Source organism: Globicephala melas, chromosome 11, assembly GCF_963455315.2.
Source record: "Globicephala melas chromosome 11, mGloMel1.2, whole genome shotgun sequence".
Lineage (NCBI taxonomy): Eukaryota > Metazoa > Chordata > Mammalia > Artiodactyla > Delphinidae > Globicephala > Globicephala melas.
In genome coordinates, this window is record NC_083324.2 from 51,043,318 (window position 1) to 51,069,617 (window position 26,300).

Here is a 26,300-nt window from a genome sequence, read left to right on the forward strand (position 1 = left end):
CCAGGTTCTGTCTCCTTCACCAGAAGCAAGCTTTGTTCCGTGTGGCCCTGCCGTCTGCGTACAGAGCAGCCTTTGATGGGCTGCCTTTGACGTGATTTGTTTACGGCAGCCAGAAATGCTTCTTGCATAATGAGAGCAGTTAATCATGGAAACTGAGCTCTTCCTGTTTGTGCACTTCTAGCAGTCTTCTGTTGTAAATATTAAAAGGTAACGGCAAAAGGATGAAAACCTTTTAAAAAGGCACAAATCAGTTAATTCATCAGATCATGTGATTGCTACTGATTACATGGATATCTTTAGGGAAGCAGAAAATGATTGCTGAACACATGCCTTGTGTTTTGATGATTGCATTAAAAGTCCCCCAGTGGGATGGCATTTATTGGCTCTTAGAGCTTTTCTGACATTAAATTTCAGGCAGCCAGCACAAGGAGAAACACCGTAACGTATATCTAACCTCATATGTGCAGTTAAAGAATAATCTTGATCAAGCTTTGCTAGGCTTTGCTAAATAGACGAGGGCTTTCAGCAAGACCCCAGACTTTTATTTTGAAGTGGAGTAGCAGCTGTTGGCTATTGCGGTGCAGAGCTGCAGCGGCCTGGGTCACACAGAGCTCCGGGTGTCTGCAGGGTGTCTGCAGGCTGCAGGCCGAGCCCAGTGGCGCAGGCACCGAGCTGCATTTATTTGCTGTGCTGTTTGACCTGTTGGTTTGAGAGAGCTCCCTGGACCATCTGAATGGCTATGGGAGATGGTGAGTAAGATTTATTTTTCTTTTTTTTGCTTGTGCTATACACTTCCTTTTAAAGTGACAGTCATCTGCTGTATAAGAAATATATTTCTCCCTAAAGAACGAAGGACACTTTGTGTGTGTATGTGTGTGTGTGTATATACACACACACACTCGTATGTTCATGTGTGCACGTGTGTGCGTACTTGTCATTTGGTATCTTTTTCTACTTGATATGTCTGTATGGGATCTGGCAAATACAAGATGACAGTTTATCCTGCAACCCAAGCAAACCCTCTGTCTTTGGTGGTGGATATAAAGGGATGTTGGAAGAAACATGGAATAATATAAAAGCTTTGAAGAGAGAACATGGCCTTTGGAAGAATGACAGATTTGGCAGGAAGGTTTAGTTAGCTAGCTTGATATCTTTCCTGTTGTATTTGACAACAAGTAGAATTCTGTGGTGATAAAGTATATAAAGAAGCAAAATGGCTTGCCATGGGCACTGTTTCAATTGATATGCTTGTGATTTGTCAGTGTCCCTAGTAAATAGTTCTCTAGAAAATATTTAGTCTTTTACAAATTCTGTACTGGTGTAATTTGATCAAAAATTGATTTTGCCAGTGTTTTATTGTGATAAGAATAATTTTAAAAACATATATAGTGCTGTATAGTTTTCCAAAGCACTTGAGTATACTTATTGTACATTAACTCCTAAGGTACAAATAACTGTGAAGTGTACAGAGTATTTGGGTATTTCCATTTCACAGATTGGAAAACTAAGGCTTGTTGAGATTATAAGTCCCAGATCCAGGCACAAAGCAAACCAAAATCAAATCTGGAGCCTCAAATGTGCATTCAGTATTGTGCTTCATAACACTTAATACTTGAGCTTTTTTTTCATTATTAAACATTTTGTTAAGATGCTTAGAGGTATACTTTATAATTACATCAACACCAGAGATGTGTAAGAAGGGGAATTTGAGGTTACTTCAAAAATGTTTTGTGTATTTTTCACAATGTTCTTTAGGAAGACTGGTCTGTATTTGGGAGTCTTAACTCTAACAGTTTCAGCCTCCTTTATGACTGTATAATGACTTCTCTCTAAGGAGTCTGTCCCCTTGGGACGATGAGGAATAGGGTGCAAACTTACCAAAAGGATGATATTGGTAAACAGTCATTTAAACTTTTATACACATGTTAATGGAAATATGATACTAAATCTGGTTTTGCATATTGTTATAGTTTATCCCAAGAATTTACATAAATGTTTTATATGTCCTTATAGAAATAAATAACAATATAAACTTCTAATTTTTAAGGCAAAAGCCATCAAAGTTAACAAATTAAGTTCTTATATACTTACTGGCATTGCCAAGTTTGTTTGTTTGATTGTTATTTCTAAACCTTAATTTACAAGCAACTCTAAATATTGCATTTGATTTGGGTTGTATCCAGATTTTATTTCTTTTTTAAGCATTATAAGTTCAATGGCTATCAATGTATATTTATTTAATTTTTCTTTTTTCAAGTAATACTGAATACATTCAGACTGTATAGGAATGCACTGATTTTTAAAAAATCAAAGTAACAACCTCATAAAGCTCAGAGGGTAACCTTCTTGCATATTCTCGTCTTTAAAATGGAAATACTTTTATTGGATTTTTATCGATAAAGTAATATATCTTTATTAAAAAATTAAACACCTAAACAGTAGTAACAGGTTATCTTGGGATTTATAGTTCTTAACAGTTTCATATATACTTCTCTGTATATTAGTCTCTCTCACATAATACACATACATCATACTAGTATCATGTGAACACATACAACAAATGGATTATGTTATTCCTAACCTATTTTGTTTCTTATTCTTTAATACACAAATATCTTCTCTTTTTAAAAATTCAAACAATGCAGATAAAGCAAAAATCCTCTCAGAACCGCCTCCAAGCCTTTTTATACCTTTTACTCTGCCTTACATATATATTAAGTATCAAAATGAATTATTTTGTTTTTGACCATGTTTACATAAATGGCATCATTCTTAACATATTTTTGCCATTTACTATGTCTACTCAATATCGCATAGTGATCTTTCTTTATGCCATCATGTGTAACTGTTTTATTTGTTTGAACTGTTGCACAGTATTCCATAGTATGGATATATCATAACCATTTCTTTGTGGAATTTCAGATTGCTTAATCACATATAACTTTTCTAAATGATTCTGAAATAAACATCTTTGTACAAATCATGTGTGTGTGCACATATATATTTTTTTAAATAATTGGAAGTTGAATTTCTGGATCAAAGTTTTTATTCATTTCAAATTGTGTTAGCTATCTCTAATTTCCTCCCAAAGAGGCTTTACCACTTACATTCCCACCAATAGTGCCTTCTATCTTGCATTCTTTTGAGTTCTCATTATTATTAATCTTTTTAAAATTTGCCTATCAGATGGGTGAAAAATATCTCACCCTTTTAAAAAACATCTCTTCTTTCTAATAAGGTTGATCATCTTCATACGTTTGGTTGTTTGTATTTTCTTTTTTGTGGATTGCTTTCTGGCATCTTTAGCCAACTTTCTGGTTTTGACTTTGTTGTTTACTTATAGTTGCTCTGTATGTTCTGGCTATTAATCTGTTATCTATTAAATATATTATATAAGCTTAACTTCAAGGCCATATGAAAGATTTTATTTATTAACAGTTTTATTTCTGGACAAATTCAGATTTGTGAAGTACTGTAATGACTAACGATTGAAGAGTTGTCAGGGGTGGCTTTCAGGTGCCTTTCTGTTTAGTTGTCTTTATCCTCACCTAAGAATATAAAACCAGGCAGTCAGATGATTGTGAAGTAGCTCTGGGCAGTCAAACCAGATAGAGTTAAAAACCTGTAGGATTATTATGTGGCTCTGAGCCCTGAAATCTGCCTCAAAAGCTCACGAGAGGAATTTGGCCTTTTGTTGTTATGCTGCAGAGTGGCTGGAAAGAAATAAGGTTTTGTTGCAAATAGACTGTTTCTAAACTTTAAACATTTCAACACAATCTATCATTCCAAACGCTGAATCTCTTAAAAAATCCATACAAGCGATGACATAACCTTGGCGTTCTATAGGTAAGCCTTTTGGGACCACTCCAAACTGACATATAACTACTGGTTTGGGGGATAGGGAACAATAGCAAGAAATTAATGTTGAATAGATCTCTATTCTTTGAAACCCTTGAATATTCTATGTGATACACTAGGATTGGATAATTTACGTCACTGAAAGAAAGCAACCCTTTAACTTACTGGCCAAAAGGCCAAGCTTTTCTTCTAGGAGCAGTAAGGGAAAAAAAGAGTCTATGAGGAGAAAAAGTAAATTACAAAGGAGAAAAAAAATGGGCATTCAGCAGCAATAAAGGCAGATAAGTAGTGGGAACTAAGATTGAAAATCTTCTTGATACAGACCCATTTACCCATCTGGGTGCAAAGTGTTGGACATCAGTAGCAAGTTATCCTCAAACATGATGTTGCTAATGAACCTGAATCTTCAAGAAAAGATTTACATCTTTTCTTTGTATATATATAGGATGTATAGTAGATGTTCTTTTTTTTTTTTTTTTTTTTGTGGTACGCGGGCCTCTCACTGTTGTGGCCTCTCCCGTTGCGGAGCACAGGCTCCGGATGCACAGACTCAGCGGCCATGGCTCACGGGCCCAGCCGCTCCGCGGCATGTGGGATCTTCCCAGACCGGGGCACGAACCCGTGTCCCCTGCATCGGCAGGCGGACTCTCAACCACTGCGCCACCAGGGAAGCCCTAGTAGATGTTCTTGACAGCTGTTATAACCAAGCTGTAGCTGTCATGAAATTTTAACTACCTGAAATGACTACATTTTGTAAAGTTCTAAATAAGCCTTATTATGAGGCTCATTTATTGTTTAGTTTGATATCATGGTTATCATGAAATATGTTATTTACTTTTATTAATACCAAATAACGGTTTAAATTGTGTTTAGCTTTTTACTTCACTGAACTATTGAAGGTCTTAAATTTTTAAAGACCCCTTTAAAGAGGAGGGTAAAAGTCTTCAAATATTTTTTAACTAGTGAGTTAATATCTACCTAGAAATTTTAAGAGAGTTTATCAAATTTCTTGGCCTCTCTTAAACTTTGTATGGAATAAACTTTATTTTTAATAAATAAAATAGTTAGCTATTTAAGATTAACTGTGCTGTTGAACACAGTATCTTCATGTGAATATTAAAATCTGGTGATTAGGGACTTCCTTGGTGGCGCAGTGGTTAAGAATCTGCCTGCCAATGCAGGGGACACGGGTTCAATCCCTGGTCTGGGAAGATCCCACATGCCGCAGAGCAACTAAGCCTGTGCGCCACAACTCCTGAGCCTGCGCCCTAGAGCCCGTGAGCCACAACTACTGAGCCTGCGTGCCACAACTACTGAAGCCCATGCGCCTAGAGCCCGTGCTCCATAGCAGGAGAAGCCACCGCGATGAGAAGCCCATGCACCACAACGAAGAGTAGCCCCAGCTCGCCGCACTAAAGAAACCCCATGCGTAGCAACGAAGACCCAATGCAGCCAAATAACTAACTAACTAAATAAATAAATAAAATTTATATTTTTAAAATCTGGTGATTATTTTATTTTGAAGCACTTTGATTTTCAGTTTCTAATCACTTAACTGAAAATTTTCATTTTAGTTTAAATTGAAGACATTCTTAGTTTTTACTATTTGATTATTTTACTTCTGAAAGCTTGTGATTCTCTTTAGCCCTGGGAAATCTTTTTTTTTTTTTTTGATAAGTTTCTCCCCTTCATTAGTTTTAGTCTCTCCTTATAGAATTATTATTCGTCAGATATTGAACTTTCTAGGTTGATTCACTGTGTCTTTTATGTTTTGTATCCTCTCTTCCATTTATGCTTTTCTCTTTTATTCTGTGTTCTGGGAGATTTCCTTGACTTTCTTCTCCAGTTCTTCTGTTAAATTTTAATTTTGGCAAACAAAAGTTTAAATGGTTCTAAAAACTGTCTTTCCTTTTCTGGTGGTTCCATTTTTACAGAATGCACGTGCACACCTGTGTGTAAAATACGGAGCTCCCTGAGTTGGGGGTGGGAAGAGCTTAATGATGAAATCATTCCATAGGTTTTCAGTTGTTCCTTGCTAATCAGCTCTGTACTTGCTGGCTTAGAAACTGTCACTTCTGTCATTCTACAAGGTAGATCAGTTCTCTCTGCTGTTTGATTCTGCTTCTGAGAATTCTAAGTTGCAGCTTTGCTATGGTATTCTTCAAAAGCCTTCCATCCTTTTAATTTGCATCTTATAAGAAATTGTTGCTATCTTTAGGTGCTGATTTCACGTACTCTCTGCCTTGCTTCATTTTCTTTGCTCTTATGATGTTGCTTATCATTTTTTTGTATTCCATTGAGGCTTCTGGGCAAGAGAGTAAACACACTTTCAAGTGTTCTGGGCAAGTGTTCAAATTACCATACATTTTTAAGGAAAAACTTCAAACATACCCCAAAATAGAGAATATATTATGACAGACCTTCCTTACCACCCATTATCCAGCTTCAAGAAATTATCAATACATAGCCAATCTTTATTCATCTGTATCCCTACCTATCTGCCGGAGCCCTACTATCCTGCTGGAGTGGGATGTGTTTGTATGTACATACGCACATGCACTCCTACTCATATATAAAATAAAGTAAAACATCTTTTTAAGAGACACTTACAGTACCATTTTCACATCTAAAAAAATTAACCCATAGTATCAAATGTTCAGTGTTCACATTTCCTCGATTGTTTCATAAATATCTTTTGACAGTGAATTAGGATTCAAACAAGGCTTACCATTGCAGTTAGTTGATATATCTCTTAACCCTCTGTTCATCTCTTTTTTCTCCACTTGCCATTTATTTGTTGAAGAAAAAAACATTTGAGAGTTGCCAGCATATATAGAAGATATTTAAAACTGTTGAGAATGGATGAAGCCATTTAGAAAGTGTGTTTAGAGAGAAGGAGGATGTTCAACGTTTAGTGGTTGAGTAAAGGAGGAAGATACTGAGCTACAGGGACTTGTGAGGTCAGAGGAAAGCCAAGGAGAGTATCCTATTGTAAAAGCAGAGTGGAGAGTGGACAACTAAAATGTTTTTGAGTTTTCCGAGACACGTATGGTACAATAGCTTACAGGGATTATTGTTTCCTAGTCTCAGTTGCTAATTTAGCTATGACCATGGTCATTGCTGGATATGTGAGTGTATAAAACAGTTTAGAAATCCAAAGCCCTTTTACTCAATTGTTTTAATTAGAATAAGGAAGGATATAGCTTCAAGTGAAAAGCGGAACTTTGGTATAAGAAACTACTTAATATGAAAGAGTATATTTTTTGCATGAAAATCTGTGACATGGGTTCTTACTGAACTGGTTGGTTCACTGAAGAAAATACCAAATGAATTCTTTTTTTCTTGAGAAATGGTATAAAGTTTTGGCTTGCTCTTTTGTTTGCCATGTAAGATGGAGCAGTTTTTCATATTTTGTATGAATTCAGAAGCAGAAATTTCAGATTTTCACATACATGTACCCATAAAAGTGAAGTGGAATGTTTAAATATATGGCTTTCATTTGAAGGGAAAAAGAAAAAAGGTAAGGGACTTGATTATGGTAATATGAATTTACTATTTTATATCGGAAACCGTGGGGACCAGTTGTGTTTTGGAATTCAGAATATGTCAGATTTTAGAAAACTAATATGGCCATACACCATACATTGTATAACAACTCCAGCTGGGTCTGAGGCTATACCTTGTAATCAAACATATTAATATTTTTGCAGTTAAATGTATACAAATTCACAATGAGTAAAATACACATAATAAATAGTCTCTTGTCAGTTCACATCATGTTTTGCTATAAACTGAGTTCAAATCAGTTCAGATTTTGCCACCAAATGAATTTAAAAAGACAAAACAAGTAAAGGTGGACTTTAAGAGCTTTTTGGCTTTCAGGTATGTAGGTATGGGATTGTGGGCCTGTAATAGCTCAGTGTTTGCTGAGGGCAGTTTCCAAGTGTTATATGAAGGGAACAAAAGGTAAAGCCTTATACTACTTGGGCTTCTTTCCCCCCCCCCTCAATTTTTGCCTGTCCCTCCCCCCCCTTTTCTTATCCCCTTCCTCCTTTCTCCTACTCCATTTCTTCATCCTCTATTTCCATCTCTTCCTTCTCCTCCTCCTTTATTTCTGCCTCTTCCTTCCATCACCATCTCTTCTTCCCAGTCTTATCCTCCTCCTCCATCTTCATCTCTTTCTCCTACTCTTATCAACTCCTCTCCTCCTTTTTCTCTCTTTCTCTTCCGTCATACACATAACCACTGCAGCCTGCTCACTTTATTAGTTTATGTCCTCTAGTACTTGTTAATATGTTCATCCTTTTCAGTTTCTGCACCAAACCATAGTATTGTCATTTTGAAACATTGGCGTGAGAAGAGAAGTGTCAACATAATCATGATTTATAGGTTACTTTTTGTATTTGATCCTTTTTTTTTTTTTTGGGCACGCCACGTGGCATGTGGGATCTTAGTTCCCTGACCAGGGATCAAACCTGCACCTCCTGCATTGGAAGTCTGGAGTCTTAACCGCTGGACCGCCAGGGAAGTCCCTTGATCTTTTGTTTTTGTTTATTCAGTTAATATTGGAGCACCTACTATAGGTATCCTGGGTGATTTTTTTTCTGATTTATCTTCTGGTTCACTAATGAACCCTTGAGCTGTGTCTAAAATCTACTGTTATGCCTGCCTACTGAATTTAAATTTCAGTTATTGTATTTTTATTTTTAGAAGTTCTGTTTGGTTGTTTTAAAAAAAAATCTATGTCATTTTGAAAATAACTTTCTTATCCCTGAGTTATTTTCAGCTTGCCTAGTAAAAACTGCCAAGTACAGGTGTTTTATAGCCTGTGCTTAATAATTCTAAAATTTGAATTTGAAATTCTAGGACCTTGATAATTCTAGGATCTGTTCCTATTGTCTATTTCTTTTTGTTTATTCTTGCTCATGGTGTCTTGTTTCCTGTCATGCCAAGTGATCTTTGGAAAATTATTTGTGCAAATAATGTGAGGCCAGAGAATTTCTTCCAGGAAAAGTTTGCATTTGCTTTTGCTATTGCTTGGGAGTACTACCAGTGTGAGCCTACTGAGTTTTTTTTGTTTTGTTTTTTTTTTTGCGGTACGCGGGCCTCTCACCGCTGTGGCCTCTCCCGCTGCGGAGCAACAGGCTCCGGACGTGCAGGCCCAGCAGCCATGGCTCACGGGCGCAGCCGCTCCGCGGCATGTGGGATCCTCCCAGACCGGGGCACGAACCCATGTCCCCTGCATCAGCAGGCGGACTCTCAACCACTGCACCACCAGGGAAGCCCTTTTTTTTTTTTTTTAGACATCTTAATTGGAGTATAATTGCTTTACAATGGTGTGTTAGTTTCTGCTGTATAACAAAGTGAATCAGTTATACATATACATGTGTCCCCATATCTCTTCCCTCTTGCATCTCCCTCCCTCCAACCCTCCCTATCCCACCCCTCTAAGTGGTCACAAAGCACCGAGCTGATCTCCCTGTGCTATGCGGCTGCTTCCCACCGGCTATCTATTTTACGTTTGGTAGTGTATATATGTCCATGCCACTCACTCACTTTGTCCCAACTTACCCTTTTCCCTCCCCATATCCTCAAGTCCATTCTCTAGTAGGTCTGTGTCTTTATTCCCGTCTTGCCCCTAGGTTCTTCATGACCATTTTTTTAGATTCCATATATATTTGTTAGCATACGGTATTTGTCTTTCTCTTTCTGACTTACTTCACTCTGTATGACAGACTCTAGGTCCATCCATCTCATTACAAATAGCTCAATTTCGTTTCTTTTTATGGCTGAGTAATATTCCATTGTATATATGTGCCACATATTCTTTATCCATTCATCTGTTGATGGACACTTAGGTTGCTTCCATGTCCTGGCTATTGAGAGCTGCAATGAACATTGTGGTACATGACTCTTTGAATTACGGTTTTCTCAGGGTATATGCCCAGCAGTGGGATTGCTGGGTCGTATGGTAGTTCTATTTTTAGTTTTTTAAGGAACTCCATTCTGTTCTCCATAGTGGCTGTATCAATTTACATTCTCACCAACAGTGCAAGAGGGTTCCCTTTTCTTCACACCCTCTCCAGCATTTATTGTTTGTAGATTTTTTGATGATGGCCATTCTGACCGGTGTGAGGTGTTACCTCATTGTAGTTTTGATTTGCATTTCTCTAATGATTAGTGATGTTGAGCATCTTTTCATGTGTTTTTTGGCAATCTGTATATCTTCTTTGGGGAAATGTCTATTTAGGTCCAGGTTTTTAAGAAGACTTTTGTAAATGTACATTTTATCCAGTGTTTATAGTTGTTTGTCTTTGGTGTTTCATTTCAAATAACCTAGTAACACTTTTATTGGAGACAGAATGTCTCTGTACTATGAAAAATGCATTCTGAGTGCTGTTCTACATGTTGGAGATATGGTAGTCTGCAAAATAGACCAAAGTTCTCACTCTAATAGATAATGCATTTCCTTGGGAGGAGGCAGGTAATGAAATAAGTAAAATATGTAAATGGTAAGTGCTAGAGAGAGAAGTAAAGCAGGGAGATAGGGATAGATCAGTAGCATCAGGATGGTGGAAAGTTTATAATCTTAGTATCCAGAGCGGACCTAATTGAGAAAATGATAGATGAATAAACACATGAAGGAGGTGAGTAAGCAGTGTGGCTATGGAGGGGAGGAGCATTCTTGGCAGACAGGTGCAGAGCCCCTGATATGAGTCACAGCAAGAAGACTGATGGGACTGGTTGGAGAGAAAGGTGGAGAGTGAATAGGAGATGATGTTAGAGAGACCTACGTGGTATCTAAGGTCTCACAGATCTTGGAGTCCTGGTAGGCCTTTTTATGGAGTCATAGGAGGATTTTGAGCAGCAGTGTGATGTAACTTTGTTCAACTCAGGACATTATGTTGAGAATAAACTCTAGGGGGACAGAGGTGGGGAGCAGGAGGAAGAGTTAGCTATGACAGTTATCCCAGGATTGTTCTAGGTACTGGTCTTACAGTATAAACAAGACAAAGTTCCTGCTGACTTCCAGTCCACGTTGTAGTTCACTCAGAAGAAACTATTATTTCAGGAAGTGGTAGGTGCTATGAAGAAATATAGGATTTGTTCTGATATTTTATAATTATTAAGAAAATCTTTTTAAGCCTGTAATGTTTATAACCTACATATAAACTAAACTACAGAACATTTTAAATTTGGGGGCTTGTGATAATGAATTAGTTTTATGAACTCTTTTATTTTTTTTTAATTTATATTTAGTTTTGGCTGTGTTGGTCTTCGTTGCTGCATGCAAGCTTCCTCTAGTTGGGACGAGTGGGGGCTACTCTTCATCGCAGTGCACGGGCTTCTCATTGCGGTGGCTTCTCTTGTTTGCGGAGCACGGGCTCTAGGCGCGTGGGCTTCAGTAGTTGTGGCTCGTGGGCTCTAGAGCTCAGTCTCAGTAGTTGTGATGCACAGGTTTAGTAGCTCCACGGCATGTGGAATCTTCCCAGAGCAGGGCTAAAACCTGTGTCCCCTGCATTGGCAGGCGGATTCTTAACCACTGCGCCACCAAGGAAGCCCCTAATTTTATGAATTCTTTTATCTAGCTTATGGTCAAGAAAGGTATAACCTTATGGGAAGTGGGTAAAAATCTATTTCCGTCTGTATTTGTAGATTTGTCTGTTTTTCCTTTTAGTTCTTCTTTTTGCTTTATATATTTGAAGATGAGTTATGGGTGCGTAAAAATGTAGAGTTAATTTTTTTCCCCCTATTGGATTGGGCTCCTAAATCATTATTAAAAAGTCTCTCTTTATCTCTAGTAATGCTTCTTCAGGGTGCTTTGTTTGAAATTAGTATACCTATGGCAACTTTCTTTTAGTTGGTGTTTGCCATGGTCTGTCTCTCTCATCATTTTACTTTTTAAATTTTATGTGATCCTTATATGTAAAGTATATCTCATTTAAGCAACCTGTTTTTAAAAATTCAGTCTTGGTCTTTTACTTGGAATATTTAGTTCATTTACTTTTAAGGCACTTACTGATGTATTTGATTTTATTTTTGCCACTTTATCTTTTATTTCTTTTTTTTTTTCTTAACCTGAGTTTTGGCACCTCAGGTTAAGTTTTTTTTTATTTATTTATTTTTAATTTTGGCTGTGTTGGGTCTTCGTTTCTGTGCGAGGGCTTTCTCTAGTTGCGGCAAGGGGGGCCACTCTTCATCGCGGTGTGCAGTCTCTCTTGTTGCGGAGCTCAGGCTCCAGACGTGCAGGCTCAGTAGTTGTGGCTCACGGGCCTGGTTGCTCCGTGGCATGTGGGATCCTCCCAGACCAGGGCTCGAACCCGTGTCCCCTTCATTGGCAGGCAGATTCTCAACCACTGTGCCACCAGGGAAGCCCTTTATTTCTATTTTTATCCACTTCTTTTATCTTTCTGTCTCTTTCTGAATCTTTTCAATTAATCAAATCCTTTTTATTATTTTATTTTTCTTTTAGTTGTTTATTTATGTATATATTTACTCTTACTTTAGTGGTTTGGCAAACTGTTGCTTGCAGGCCAAATCCAGCTGCCCTTCTGTTTTTGTACATAAAATTTTATTGAAACACAGCCACACCCATTTGTTTACATGTCGTGGTATCATTGCTTTAACACTACAGTAGCATAATTGAGTAGTTGTGCAGAGAGACTACATATATGTATGGTTTGCATAGCCTAAAATATTTACTATATGGCCCTTTATAGAAAAAGTTGGTGTATTCCTACCGTAGGGCTATGGCTCTGAAAATTGAGCATGCATCATAATCACTAGGAGGACTTGTTAATACACAGATTGCAGGGTCCCCATCTCCAGAATTTCTGATTCAGTAGATTTGAGTTGGGGCCTGATAATTTGCATTTCTAACAAATTGCCAGATGATGATCTGGGACCACATTTTGAGTACCACTGCCCTAGAAGTTACAATACGCATCTTTGACTTTATACAGCCTAAAATAAATTACTGTGTTTACTACTTCCATATTAATACTAAAAGCCTTAGAACCCTTTAACTTTGTTTGCTTACCTCTTTGGAGCACTATTTTATAATAATCTCAGACTGGCCACAGCTCATATGTCCATCAACAGTAGAATGGATATTAATAACTTGTGGCACATTCATGCACTATAAAACTATAAGCAATGAAAATGCATCTTCCAAATATTATATTGAGTGAAAAGTAGCTAGGTACTAGAGTACCTATTATATGATTCCTTTTATATAAAGATCAAAAATGGGCAAAACCGACTGTGGTGTTACAAGTCAAGACTAGTTAGCTTTGGTAGGAAATAGTGACTTTTGCGGGGGTCAGTGAGGGTGCTTACAGGATGCTGATAGTGATCTGTTGGTCTGGAGACTGGTTACACTGGCATATTCCTTTTGTGAAAATTAATTGAGCTGCGTACTTTAATTTATATACTTTTCTCTACCTTGTTTTGATAAAAAGGTAAAAATTAATTTCCTAAGAGTTTAAGAATGTTGAGTTATTTTTAAGCAGTAGAGATATTTACTCATTTTAATTCTTGTGTGTGTGTGTGGGAACAGAGAACACTGTTTCCATGGGAACTTCTGGCTACTCAAGTTTTAGTACCTCTCTCTCTCTGTAGATTTGTGTATATACTCTGTCCCTCTTAGCTACATTTTTTTGTTTCAATATGGTAGTGGCAAATAAAAGCTTATTTGGGATTGTATTAGTTTTTTTTAACAGAGCAGTCTCTATAGAGCATAGGTTTTAATTGATCCAAACTGGCTCCCCAATAGCATTATGCTAAAATATATATATATATATATTTTTTTTTTTTTAACTAGAAGATACTTTTTTCCTACAAGTTGTGCTATTTAAGAAAAACACTTGCTGAAATGGAATGTGGTTTATGGGTGTCTACTGAATAGTAAATTTAATGGGTATCTATTTGATTCTTTTTTCCAATAAATAAAACAGTCTTACTTGTCTGGTATATATATTTTAAAATATATTCAATAGTTGGACTTGCAGTCCTTTGTAGGGATGATTTTATTCTGCTGGATTTGGGTGTTTGCATAGGTAAGGGATGCAGACTGAAAGGAAGAGATTCTGGCACGTTGTTGTGAAGCCTGTTGTAAAGCTCCTTCTCTGCCTCGCCCATCTTGTTTGTCGTGGTTGGTTTGTGCAGGGTCCTAGAGAAAACCATCTTCTTGGACGAGTAAAATGCATACATCTTGTGATTTGGAGGGTGGGGTGGGGGTGGGTGGGTTCATTTTATATAAGGAGATTATACTTGTGTGGTTATTCATAAATATTCCAAAAGGAGCTTTGTAGAGTATTTTAGAATCATTTATGAGAACAAATTGTTCAGTTTGGTTTCTGTGGCCTAAATAAACAGCAAATTGTAAGATTACATAGTTAATTATGCCAGTAATGAGCACTGTGATACTCCGTATTTTTACTGATGCAATAATAAGCACTCCAGCAGATTGAATATTGCAGAAAACATTTTCTATTTGTATAAATTTTCATGTGAATTAAATAGGAGAAAACAAATGTAGGTTTATAAACCTTTAGTATTGAATGCCCTTGAAATTTTGATATAGACTAAGGATTGCAACTACATGGAGGATTTTTTAAAAGACATGGAGAATTTTTACCTTTCATCTGGCAGTAGCTGCCATAAGATGATGTCACCTTGTAGCTGATTGGCTGTTACAGCACCTAGGGCAGGGAAGAGAAAGAAAAATGCCGGCACAAACCTCAGTGGTGGTTCTGTGGTTGTTGCTGTCTGTTTTTGATAGAATCTTTGATTAGTATCAAATCTATTGTATTTGGCCATGTGAACTATTCAGAGCATCCTAGGGTGAGGAAAATTAAGAGCTTTCAGAGGAATGAGGCGACTGATTTGCAAACGGATCTGTGATTGTAAGTTGCAGAATCTGGGTATAAGGAATAAGGCAGGGTGTGCTGGAAGATGCAGTATGGGAGGAGCTGGCGGAAAATGCTTATATGAGTAGCAGAGAAATGAAAAATGCTTTTTACTGTTCTTAGAGTTAATGTATTCGGTTTTATGTTTTGACTTAATATATATAGGTAGGAAATATAATATTGCAGACTGATTTTAAATTATACTGGATTATTTTATATAGTGTTAGTCAATATATAAATGCTTATTCAAAGGAGCTTTATTTTATATTATATATCATAGAAATTAATGGCTTTATATATAGCTTTATTTGATTTTGAGTCTTATGGAAAACTGAGCAAAGCTTAGTTCTCTTAAAATACATTTTTCTAATGATTTGTGCAGATAAAAGCTTTGATGATGAAGAATCAGTGGATGGAAATAGGCCATCATCAGCTGCTTCAGCCTTCAAGGTTCCTGCACCTAAAACATCCGGAAATCCTGTCAACAGTGCAAGGAAGCCTGGTTCAGCAGGTGGCCCTAAGGTTGGAGGTAATGTAAATCCATTTCAAATCTGATGTGCATGCCTCATGCCCTTGATATGGCCACACATACTTAGAACTTTAGAGGCATATGTTTATTCATGACTGCAGCAGGATTGCAGGTCTGGAGAGTCTGTTGCAACACACAGAAGAATGTGCTGCCTTTTTGAAAATGTTTAAGATATTGTATTTTGATATTTCCTGTCAGAACATATATGAGTTTGTGTTTTCTTGAGAGTATTTATTTTTCAGAAGCCATGAAAAGATATTTAAGGGAATTTTTTGGGTTTGGGTTTTGTTTTGTTTTTTGTTTTTAAGGAGAAAGGTTTTACAGAATTTGGCTATTTTCAGATGCTTTAGTTGTTAAAGAAATATTGATATATGTAATGTTATATATTCATCTAGGGCATGAGTCTTAAATACTCTAACATTGGAAAAATGTTTGAAGATACTGGGTATTGAATAGTTTGTCACAATAGGAAATGGGTGGTGGTCAAGTAAAATTGCCTCAAAAATATTTTCTGGATTAGATAATAATAAATAGGAAAAAACAGGTTTTATGCAGTTATACAGAAAATAGTACATTCTTTGATCATTTTAAAACTATTTCTAGCATATTGTCTAATCTTTGAATTTTTAATGAGTATTTTTTCGTATACTAATTAGAAAGTTGTGAGTCCTTTTCAGGTGCTAGTTTTGCCAAGTTTTTATGGTAAAATGAATCCTATAAGAAAAAGGGTAAATATTTAATACTAACAAGACAGTAGTTCCTTTCTTTCCCTTTTTTGTTAATAAATTTGTGTGTTAGTTATAATTTGGGAAAACAGATTTTTCCTTGTTTATGATAGCTGGTGGGAAAGTCATGGTCTTCAGGATTTTGTTTTTTCTCTGTCTGTAGTTCTTTTAGTAAAAGCAAAAAGGAAAGAAAAATAAACTATATTTTGACCAGGTTCTCTAAGTTGTGTGCTCTTGATCTTTTTATACAACCAAACGTTATTTTCTATGTTATATGATATTCTAAATATAGGAAAACTATTATAAATATTTCATCTTAAATATCTTTAACTAATATGTCATGTAACCAACAAGAAAGATGGTATGGTATAGGTATACACACACACATATTTGCATGCATATAAATAAATAGATAAATAAAATACTGTTTAATAGAAATGTCTTATTGATTTCTCTGGATATTTCGGGTAATTTATACTTTAGTATTTTAATGATTTTATTTTTGTTTTGCAATTATAGGAGTGTATTCTCATTCAGATGTTAGTTATTATATCCTATTACATGATGTCTATTATGCATTCTTACTTATTTCTGGTAAAAAGTAAATGACATTCTTTGCTTTCTTACTTTTGTAACAAATGAATACCTTCACTTACTACAAGGAATATTTTTTTATTTTGAGATATAGGTTTCCAATCTATGATACTATGATAATTATTTTATGAAATTGTCTTATTTGACTTAAAATGGATTAATATTTGAAATTCATGGTGAAAATATTTAACATTTTTGTGAATCTGAGGCAGTAGTTTATAATTAGCTCTGATTTTCATGTTTTACTTTCTTTTCTTAGATGAAAATTGAAGATTGTAGTTTACCTACCAAAGGTCACTTAATTCTGATGTTAATCAAATTGATAAAATCAGATTTCTTTTTAAAGAAACAGTAGACTTTCTTAATGCCATTCCCCCCTTCTCTGATTTGTAGTCCTACCAGATATGAGAATGTAGGTAGCTTTCATGATTGTAGTCATTAATCACTCATACAGATTATATTATCCATCCTGGCAGTGGCCCTTTTGATAAAAATAAGGGAGAGACCTTCGTTCTTTTTTCATTCTCCTCTTCCTCCACTTCTTCCTCCTCAGTCTTTTGGCAGTTGCGTATTCATTCTGCAATTTTTAGTTTATTTCTTTTGTTTGCCATAGCTCATTTAGGTTCATTCATTACCCATTTTTGTAAGAAAAAAGCTATTAGAGGATACTGATATTGCTTCAGAAATTGTTATTCTTGGCTGTCAGCCCTTCTCTGAAAATTTAACTTTAGATCTTTTTGTTCTTGGCAGAAGCTTATTGATTTTTAAATCAGTTGTAGAATGTTTTCTTAGAGTTGTAGAATCTTTGAGTTAGAAGGGACATTGGGAGTCATATAGTTAAATTTACTATTCACGTATAGCAATCCCTTTCAAAATATTCTGATAGATGATTATTCAGCATCTGATGAAATATGTGCTCATGGATTAAAATTTGGGACAAAAACCATCTGCAGTACCACTACGTATAGACATAATCAACTGATAAATTATGATGTACTTTGTTCCAGTTATTTTTATAATAACTTTTCTAACTATTTTTACACATAGAAATATTTTCTCAGGAGGAGGACAGAATTGGCACCCTTCCTTTTGTAGTTTTGTATACCTTTTGTCTCATTAATATTTTACCCTGATCATTTCCTCATTGGTCTAAAATTATTAATTTAAAACTATTCATGGTTAGTATTCATATCTAGGCTGCTTTCATGTTTTCTGCAGTTATAAACGGTGCCATCATTCTTTTAAGTATATATTTTATTAGCATATCTCCAATCATTTCCTTGGAATAAATTTTTAAAGTTTACTTAATCAAAAGTTACAGAGATTTCTTGTGTTCTTTCAGTTTGGCGTAGTATCCTCCAGAAAAGTTATAAGCCATTTCAATTCTGGATAAATTTAATTATTTTTTTATATTGCATTAAAATCTGCCTCCTTGTAGCTTAGGCAGGGAAGATGAATTATCTGTTAACATAATACTTTCAAATTCTTGAAGGTTGTCCTGTCTCTCTTTATATAACTATTGTGTTTTCTAGACTGTACAGTTTCTTTCTCATAACTTTACATGGAATAATGGTGATTTAGTCCAGGCATTTTATTTGCTACTCCTTGGTATATAATAAACAGGTATGATTAGTTCCGAATTAAAGGAGTATGGTAGACGGAGGTATACAATAGTGGTATAAGCCAGTCACAGTCCACTGAGTTTAACAGATTTCTTTTCAGAAGGATTACCAAAATAATAAAGTGAGCTTCTTTGGAATCCTGATTGAATCTGCTCTGAAGTTTTGGAGTTTAATTTACTTCACTTCTCCCAGAGATATATGTCAAGATTAAAGAGATGTATGCTATTTTTAGCAAAGTATCCTAGCCAGTTAAAGCCAGTAGGACCTGTGTTTAATCTTTACTGTGTGTTAGTTTTGTTTTGTTCTTTGCCTCGGTGTGCCAACCTTTTCTACTCATATTGTAATTGTGGGGCTTTTAAACCAAGGAGAATTAAAAAAGAAAAGGTTATGGGTTGCTCCCATAACCTTTTCCAAATATATCATGGCTATAAAAATCCATATTATGTGGATGTCAAAAGTGTTACCTTTGTGCTTTGCTAATTAGAATAAGGATAAATTGAATTCCCTTAAATAGTCCATTTTCTGAATAACATTTGTGGCTTCATAATAGGAATTTAGATAAACATATTTTCCCTCCTTTTGGCTTTATGGCTTTAATACAATTGCTGATTATACCAGATTATTTGTAATACTTACATCTCTATAGTATTTTAGGTAATAGTTTTTTAAAATTGGGGGATGTTTTTACTTATGTTCTCTCATTTAAACCTCAGAACTCTTTGAGTTAGATACTTTATCTCAGTTTTACTGATGAGCAAACTAAAGTTCAGAGAATTTAAGCAACTTGAACAGGTCATGCATCTAATAAGTAGATGAGGCACAAAAATCACGTTGCTATACTGCCACCAACACTAATCTCACTGGGTAAATAAGAACTCTTCTAGATCCTAAAGCTCTGAGGTTATAATCTACAGGAATGATCACTACTTTCAGGGTCCACAAATCAGTCATTTTAAACCTCAACTAGTATGATTCCCAGCAAAATAGAATATTTGGAAGTAAGCAAACTGGTAATTTTTTCATTATAAATGGAAATACTTTTTAGAGTTTTCTTTTTGAAATTGCCTTTTTAAAGCTTACTGAGTTATAATGTCCTTATTCCTGTACCAATTATTTTGGCTGCTATTCTTTTCTAAAAATAAAAATTGAATTAGATGATGATATAATTGTTTCTGTTTATCATTAGTACCAGATTCTGACGTTAGTGATTTGTCACTGAGGCTTGTATGTAATCATTGAAACACATCATTAACCAAATCATCAATTGTCAAAGTTCTGTTGTTCTCTCTCACTTGCCCATTCATTCAAGCAGACAGAGTATTTTCTCTCAATTGTTTCCATCTAATATCAAAGGCTACTTTGAAATGGCTTTAACTTTGAATTCTTACAATTGGTTAATTACTGTCTTTTCAAATTCAGTAGTACTTACTTGTCTTTAGGGTATTTTATATTAGTTTTACTTTATGTCTTACCTGAGGTTTTATTAAGAATGTCTAAATATCTGTTTTCCACAAATTATGCTAATCATTCCCATTTTTTCCTGTGATGCAAACAACAAAGATGTTTTTCCTTTTAAACAAATAAAGATCATGAAAATCAGTATGTATTTAATAAAACAAATCTCACAGAATTTGTTGTTTAATCTTGAAATCTAAGTTTTTAATTCGTAAACCTAAATTTCTTGTTTTTGAACTTATGTAAAACCAAATAACTTTTCTGTTTGTGTATTTTGTTTTGCTCATTTTCTTCCTCCTTTCTTCCCCTTAATGACAGGGAATGATACTAAACCCAAAAGATTTTAGCCTTGAAGGGATCTTAAAAGATGATCTGACCACAGTTCAGATGAAGAGACTAAGCCTCAGAAAGCTAAATGATGTATCCAAGATCAGTTAGTTATTAGCAGAGATGAAACAAGGGCCCAGTGTTTGGCCCACCGTCAAGGGCTTTTTGGATTATCTCTGGGTCATCTCCTCACTAATACCGCATATAATACATATTTCGTATTTTTATCCCATATAGCAAAACACTATTAATGACATTTGGAATTTAAGGATTGGCCAGTCACCATTCTGTCTTAAATTTCTGTGAATCCCATGTCATTCATCATAAGATGCCCTGGTGCTGTCTCTCTTAACTGTGGTTTTAAGGTAAATAAGATTTGAATAATTAACCAATAAGTTATTATAAATATAAATCAATAAACTGCCCAATGGCCTACTGTGTCTAAGAATATGTGTGTTTTGCTGTAGTTATTTTCTTTGTCCTCAGTTTTGTTTTACCTCTTGTGCAAGACTTAAAGTCAAAGAAATTTCATTGTGCAAGGTTTATTTTCTGAAGCATTCAGAATGTTTGAGAAGGGAGGAAATTAATATAAACAGCCAAATTATTTTGATTAAAATTAGTAGATATATTGAAGACCCAGTCTCTTCACAGATGAGTTATTGTCTTTATCTACATGTGTATGTAGAGCTTACTGTGTGCAAGGCTTCATGTTAGGCACTGAAGAGACCATAGGAATGCTCAAGAAAGAAAGCAGAAAAGAAATTGGAAAAGAAATTACAATATCTGTCCATGCTCATTATCCCACCAACCAGTGTTAGTGGTTTTTAGTGTTTTGGCCTTTCCATACTTCATTTGCCTATACTTTTTGACTGAGATTTAAGTGTTAGAAAATTATAGTGTCATATAGGTAGGCAAATTGATTTCAAGGTTTGCCTCAGAAAAGAGTGAAATATTAATATAGATCACACATGTGAGGGATTTTCCATTAGTTAGATTTGTTATACTTGATCCATATAAAGTAGAAGTTTGTAATAACTTACAATTCCAACTTATATTTATTACATTATATTACTGAATTGGTAAGAAGCATTATTTCTGTGACGGGCATGCTGTAAATTTAATTTTTTCCATTAACTTGGCATTTTTCTTTTTTAGAACCAATTTATGTGTTTCTTACTAATAAATTGAATGGCATAATTTGATTTTTTAAATATAAAATGTATACCCACTCTTAACAAGTCTAACATTAGAGAAATGTTTAGAAAAAAAAACTTTCATACCATCTTGCTTTTCTAATCTCATTGCCCAGTGTTATGTATGATATCCTTCCACATCTTACTCCATTTTTATTTGTGTAGGTATTTAGATTAGATTTTATTTTTGCCCCCATTAAACATACTAGTAAACACTTTGCAACTTGCTTTTTTTTCACAAAACATCCTTCTGTCCTTCAGCATCAAGAATGAGAGCTATCACATTCTTTTAATAGCTATACAGTGTTCCACATTATTGATGTACCATGATTTAATAAACTATTTCTCTGTCAGTGTCATTCAGGTTGTTCGCAACTTTATGCCATTACAAAGAATGCAGGTCTCCATGTACTTATGTATTTGGTCATTCTGGTGCTTCTGATCTGTAGAATAGACTCCTCTAAATGAGGTTGCTTGGTCAAGGTTGTGTGCGCTTTTAATTTTTTTTTTTAACATCTTTATTGGAGTATAATTGCTTTACAATGGTGTGTTAGTTTCTGCTTTATAACAGAGTGAATCATGTGCTTTTAATTTTAATAAAGACATTATTTTACCTTCTCCGGCCTTGAATATAACAGGTTCATTGTGATGGGTGAAAAATGGTACTTCTTTTTCTTAATCCTCATCCGTCTATCCAGCCAGCCAGCAGCTAGCAGATGTTTACTGGAAGCTTTTAGTATGCTGCTATTCTCGTAATCTCTGGGAAATATCAGTGAACAAGAACAAACACCCTGTCCTCCCAGAGTTTATATTCCAGTGAGATTCAGAATATTTAAATTCATTAATAGGGATTAGCATATCCTCTTGTGTGAGTTGTAATTTGTTATTATTTGCCCATTTTTTAATTGGGCTGTTTTGTCTTCTCAGTTTGTTACAGTTTTTAAAATATTAGGCCTTTTATGCTTTTATTAAAAGTTACAAATATTTCTTCAGTTCCTCCTTTGTCTATGGCATTTTTATGTCAAAATTAAAAAATTTTTGTTTTGGTAGGTAAAATATCTATCTTTTTTTTTTTTTTTTAACTTCCCAATTTCCTGTCTTGAATAAGAAGGACTATTGTCTAGTCCCCAAAGTTTATACAAATAGTCTAATTTATTCTAAAACATAAATTATTTTACATTTAGTTTGTTAAGTATATCTGGAATTTTTTTTTGTATAAAGTGACAGTATATTCATTTTAATTTGTTTTCTTCCTTATGTATGGGCAAGTTAATGTCGATGCAATTGGATAAAGCATTCTTTACTCCATTGAATTGAGATACTACTAACTGGATATATTTTGGTTACTGATGTTCCTGATGTTTATCTGTACTTATTCTAACTTTTTAGTGAGTGGTTTCCCAAACTTTTTATTATGAAAATTTTTAAGCATATAGAAAAGTTGGCATGCAGTAAACACTCATCACCTAGATTTAATAACTAGCATTTTGTCATATTTGTTTTAACCATCTCCATATAGATATATTCCCACACGTATTCTTTTTTTTTCCAAAACTCAACAGTTGGAAAGTAAATTGTAGACATCATGACATTTCAGCCATAAATATTTAATATACACCTCCTAAGACTTAAAGGTGTGCTTCATTATAACCATAATACAATTATCATATGCCAGAAAATTCCATAATATTATGTATAAAAAAATCCCTTCACCAATTTTTATACCATGACATTGACTTTTTTTTAAAAGAGTCTATGCTAGTTGTCTTTTAGATTGTCCCATGCTGTGGATTTGTCTGATTTCTTTGTGGTGATATTTAACTTGTTCCTTTAAGCCCTTTTATTTTCTGTAAGTTTATTCTAACTATATACCTCCTTTTAAGCACTTCCATTCTGTATTCAAATTTCCTCAAATGTCCTAAAAATATTTTTTAATAAGTGATTCTGTGGGGCCAGAAAGAAAAATTTACTGTTTGTTAGTTCAGGAATGCCCTCTTCTGTTGGTATAGTGAAATGCAACTTCTTTTCTAAATGATACATGGAAGGCTTTCTATTCAGTGCTTCTGATTCTGTGATACCATCTCATTTCAGTAGAACTGTTATCTTTTTCTTCCTTTCCTTTATCCGCCAAGCTTTGAAGGAATACCTCCACCTTCTAAGTGCTACTTACCTCTTGTTCCGAGGGGAACCATATTTGATGTCTTCGTACTCCACTGCCAAGATCCTCCTCTTCCATACAAATTCCTCAGATTTTTCTCTCCAGTGAGGACTCTGTAATTGACATTGCTGGTTTTGGTTGTTTATATTTCCCCATTTACCTGTAAATTGAAGTTTGAAGTGAGAACTTGTATTACAAGTATGTGCTGTGGACAGTTTTTCTTTTTGATCTCGGGTTTTTGGAGTATTTAGTAAAACATTTGATTGGAATTTGGATGACTACCATTTTCCCATGGGAATCAGAATGTCTACTGTAAGTTTTAAAATTGGGTAAGGAAATAACCTTTTTTTTTTAAACTAGATAATCCATTATCTCAGCATTTTGTTGAATTTTAGGCATTATTATTGAATTACTTTCCTTGTTGATCTGAATCACTTCTTTGTCGTGTATCAAATTTTTGTACATTTATGGGTCTGTTTCGAAGTTTGTGTTTTGTTCATTTGATTAGTTGGCCTATCCCTGCACTAAAACCTGTCATCATTATCTTAGGTTTGTAAGTCTTCATTTCTGTTAGGGCAAGTACTTCCTCCCTTTTCTTATAAGGATTATCTCAACAGTTCTTGGCCCATTGCCCTTCCAAACTTTAGAATCAGCTTGACAACTTCCACAAGAAATCCTGTTGGAGGCTTGATTATGGCAGTACTTTGGGAAGGCTGGACATCTTTATGATACTGAGTCTTCCTGTCCATGAACACAGAATATCTACCCATTTATTTTAGTGTTCTTTAATGTCTCATTAAAATTTATTCTTTTTTCCACCTCAAGGTTTTTCACTTTTTTTGTTTTGTTTTTGTTTGTTTGGTTTGTTTTATTTCTAGATACCTCAGAATATTTTTATTTTATGTTAAAAAACGTAGTTTTTTTTTTGGCTGCGTTGGGTCTTCACTGCTGTGTGCGGGCTTTCTCTAGTTGCGGCGAGAGGGGGCTACTCTTCGTTGCAGTGCGTGGGCTTCTCATTGCGGTGGCTTCTGTTGGTGCAGAGCATGGGCTCTGGAGTGCAGGCTCAGTAGTTGTGGCGCAGGGGCTTAGTTGCTCCGCAGCATGTGGGATCTTCCCGGACCAGGGCTCAAACACATGTCCTCTGCATTGACAGGTGGATTCTTAACCACTGTGCCACCAGGGAAGTCCCAAAAAGCATAGTAATTTTTTTAATTGTAAAACTTCATTGAAAGAAATTTTAAAAGTCATAAATAAATGGACATACTGCATTCCTGGATAGGAAAACAGTGTTACAAAGATGTGAGTTCTCCCCAAATTCATCTATAGAGTCAACGCATTTTCTTTTTTTTTTAAATTGAGGTATCGTTGACATGCAACGTTATATCAATTTCAGTTGTACAATATAATGATTCAATATTTTTATATATTGCAAAATGATCACCACAATAAGTCTAGTTAACATCCGTCACCATACACAGTTACAGAGCTTTTTTTCCCTTGTGATGAGAACTTTTGAGATTAACTCCCTTAGCAGCTTTCAAATATGCAGTACAGTGTCAACTCTAGTCACCATGCTGTACTTTACATCCCATAGCTTATTTATTTTATAACTGGAAGTCTGTACCTTTTGACTCCCTTCACCTATTTCATCCACCCCTTGCCTCTGGCAACCACCAATCTGTTCTCTGTATCTGTGTGCTTGTTTTTTTGTTTGTTTGTTTTTTAGATTTCACATATAAGCGAGATCATACTGTATTTGTCTTTCTCTGTCTGATTTATTTCACTCAGCATGATGCCCTCAAGGTTCCTGGACATAGTATTTTCTTAATTTAAAATTTCTAACTTTGTTGCTGATGCATAGAAATGAAATCAATTATTATATTTTGATTTTATATCTAGTCACCTAGCTAAAGTTTAATTTTTAATGATTTTACTATATATTATTTTGGGTTTTCTATCTACACCAGGATTTGGCAAATTATAGCCAGCAGGCCAAATGTGTCCTTGCTATCTGGTTTTAGAAATAAAGGTTTATTGGAATGTCAGGGAACTAAGGTCCTGCAGGCCCTGCGGCCAAAAATAGTTAGATAGATGGACAGATAGATAGCTAGATAGCTAGACAAAGTGTACAGCTCAGTGTTTTAAAAAAAAACAAAACTGTTTAAGTGGACCCGCATAGTTCAAACCTGTTTTGTTCAAGGATCAAATGTATTTAAACTTTGATTGTGAGCTCGTTGCTTGAACTTAATTAGTGGAAGTCCTTTAGGTCCAAATTGGGGATTCTAGAAGCTTTCCTCTGAGAAGTTTTTTTTCTGCTGGACACTGGGGAATAACCAATCAGGGACCCCTTCAGCCTCTCCTAGGTCTTGTCTCAACCAGAATTCTCAGTTACTCTTCTCCACCTCTTTACTGGGAACTCCACTTTTCAATAGGGAAATCTGCAAAGTCACATTGTAAAAGGAGCAATTGTCAAGAATGAGAGCAATTGTTGCTGCTACCCTTGCAGCCAGCCTACTGCAGCTTGCCCTCTGACCACGATAATTTACATGCCTCCTACACACAAAATGCATTCATGGACATTTCCCCAAAGTCTCATCCTAATTATACCATCAGGCTCAAAGTCTGTGATCCTTTGATCTGCATCAGGTCCAGATACATGAGGTTTCTATCCTCTGGTGTGGCTCCTCTCCATGCAGAGGCCTCTGAACTAAAAAGACATCTACTTGCACCCCACATACTCAACATACAGGACAGAAAAACCATGATAGACACTCCCATTAAAAAAAGGGGAGGGGCTTCCCTGGTGGCGCAGTGGTTGAGAGTCCGCCTGCCAATGCAGGGGACACGGGTTCGTGCCCCAGTCCGGGAAGATCCCACATGCTGCAGAGCAGCTAGACCCGTGAGCCATGGCCGCTGAACCTGCGCGTCC

The 26,300-nt window shown here is 35.4% G+C and overlaps 1 protein-coding gene across 20 annotated transcripts in view; it reads left to right on the forward strand.

The window, feature by feature from the left end:
• Positions 1-26,300, forward strand: part of CLASP2 (cytoplasmic linker associated protein 2) — a 183,856-nt gene that overhangs the window by 38,222 nt on the left and 119,334 nt on the right. For 11 of the 20 annotated variants that reach the window (XM_060307485.1, XM_060307486.1, XM_060307489.1 and 8 more), the window contains exon 8: positions 15,151-15,297. In XM_060307485.1, coding sequence (XP_060163468.1) covers positions 15,151-15,297 — 147 coding nt within the window. Of the gene's footprint in view, positions 1-277; positions 750-14,571; positions 14,766-15,150; positions 15,298-26,300 lie in introns of those variants that run through there. The other 9 variants (XM_060307494.1, XM_060307497.1, XM_060307499.1 and 6 more) reach the window with 2 other exon arrangements.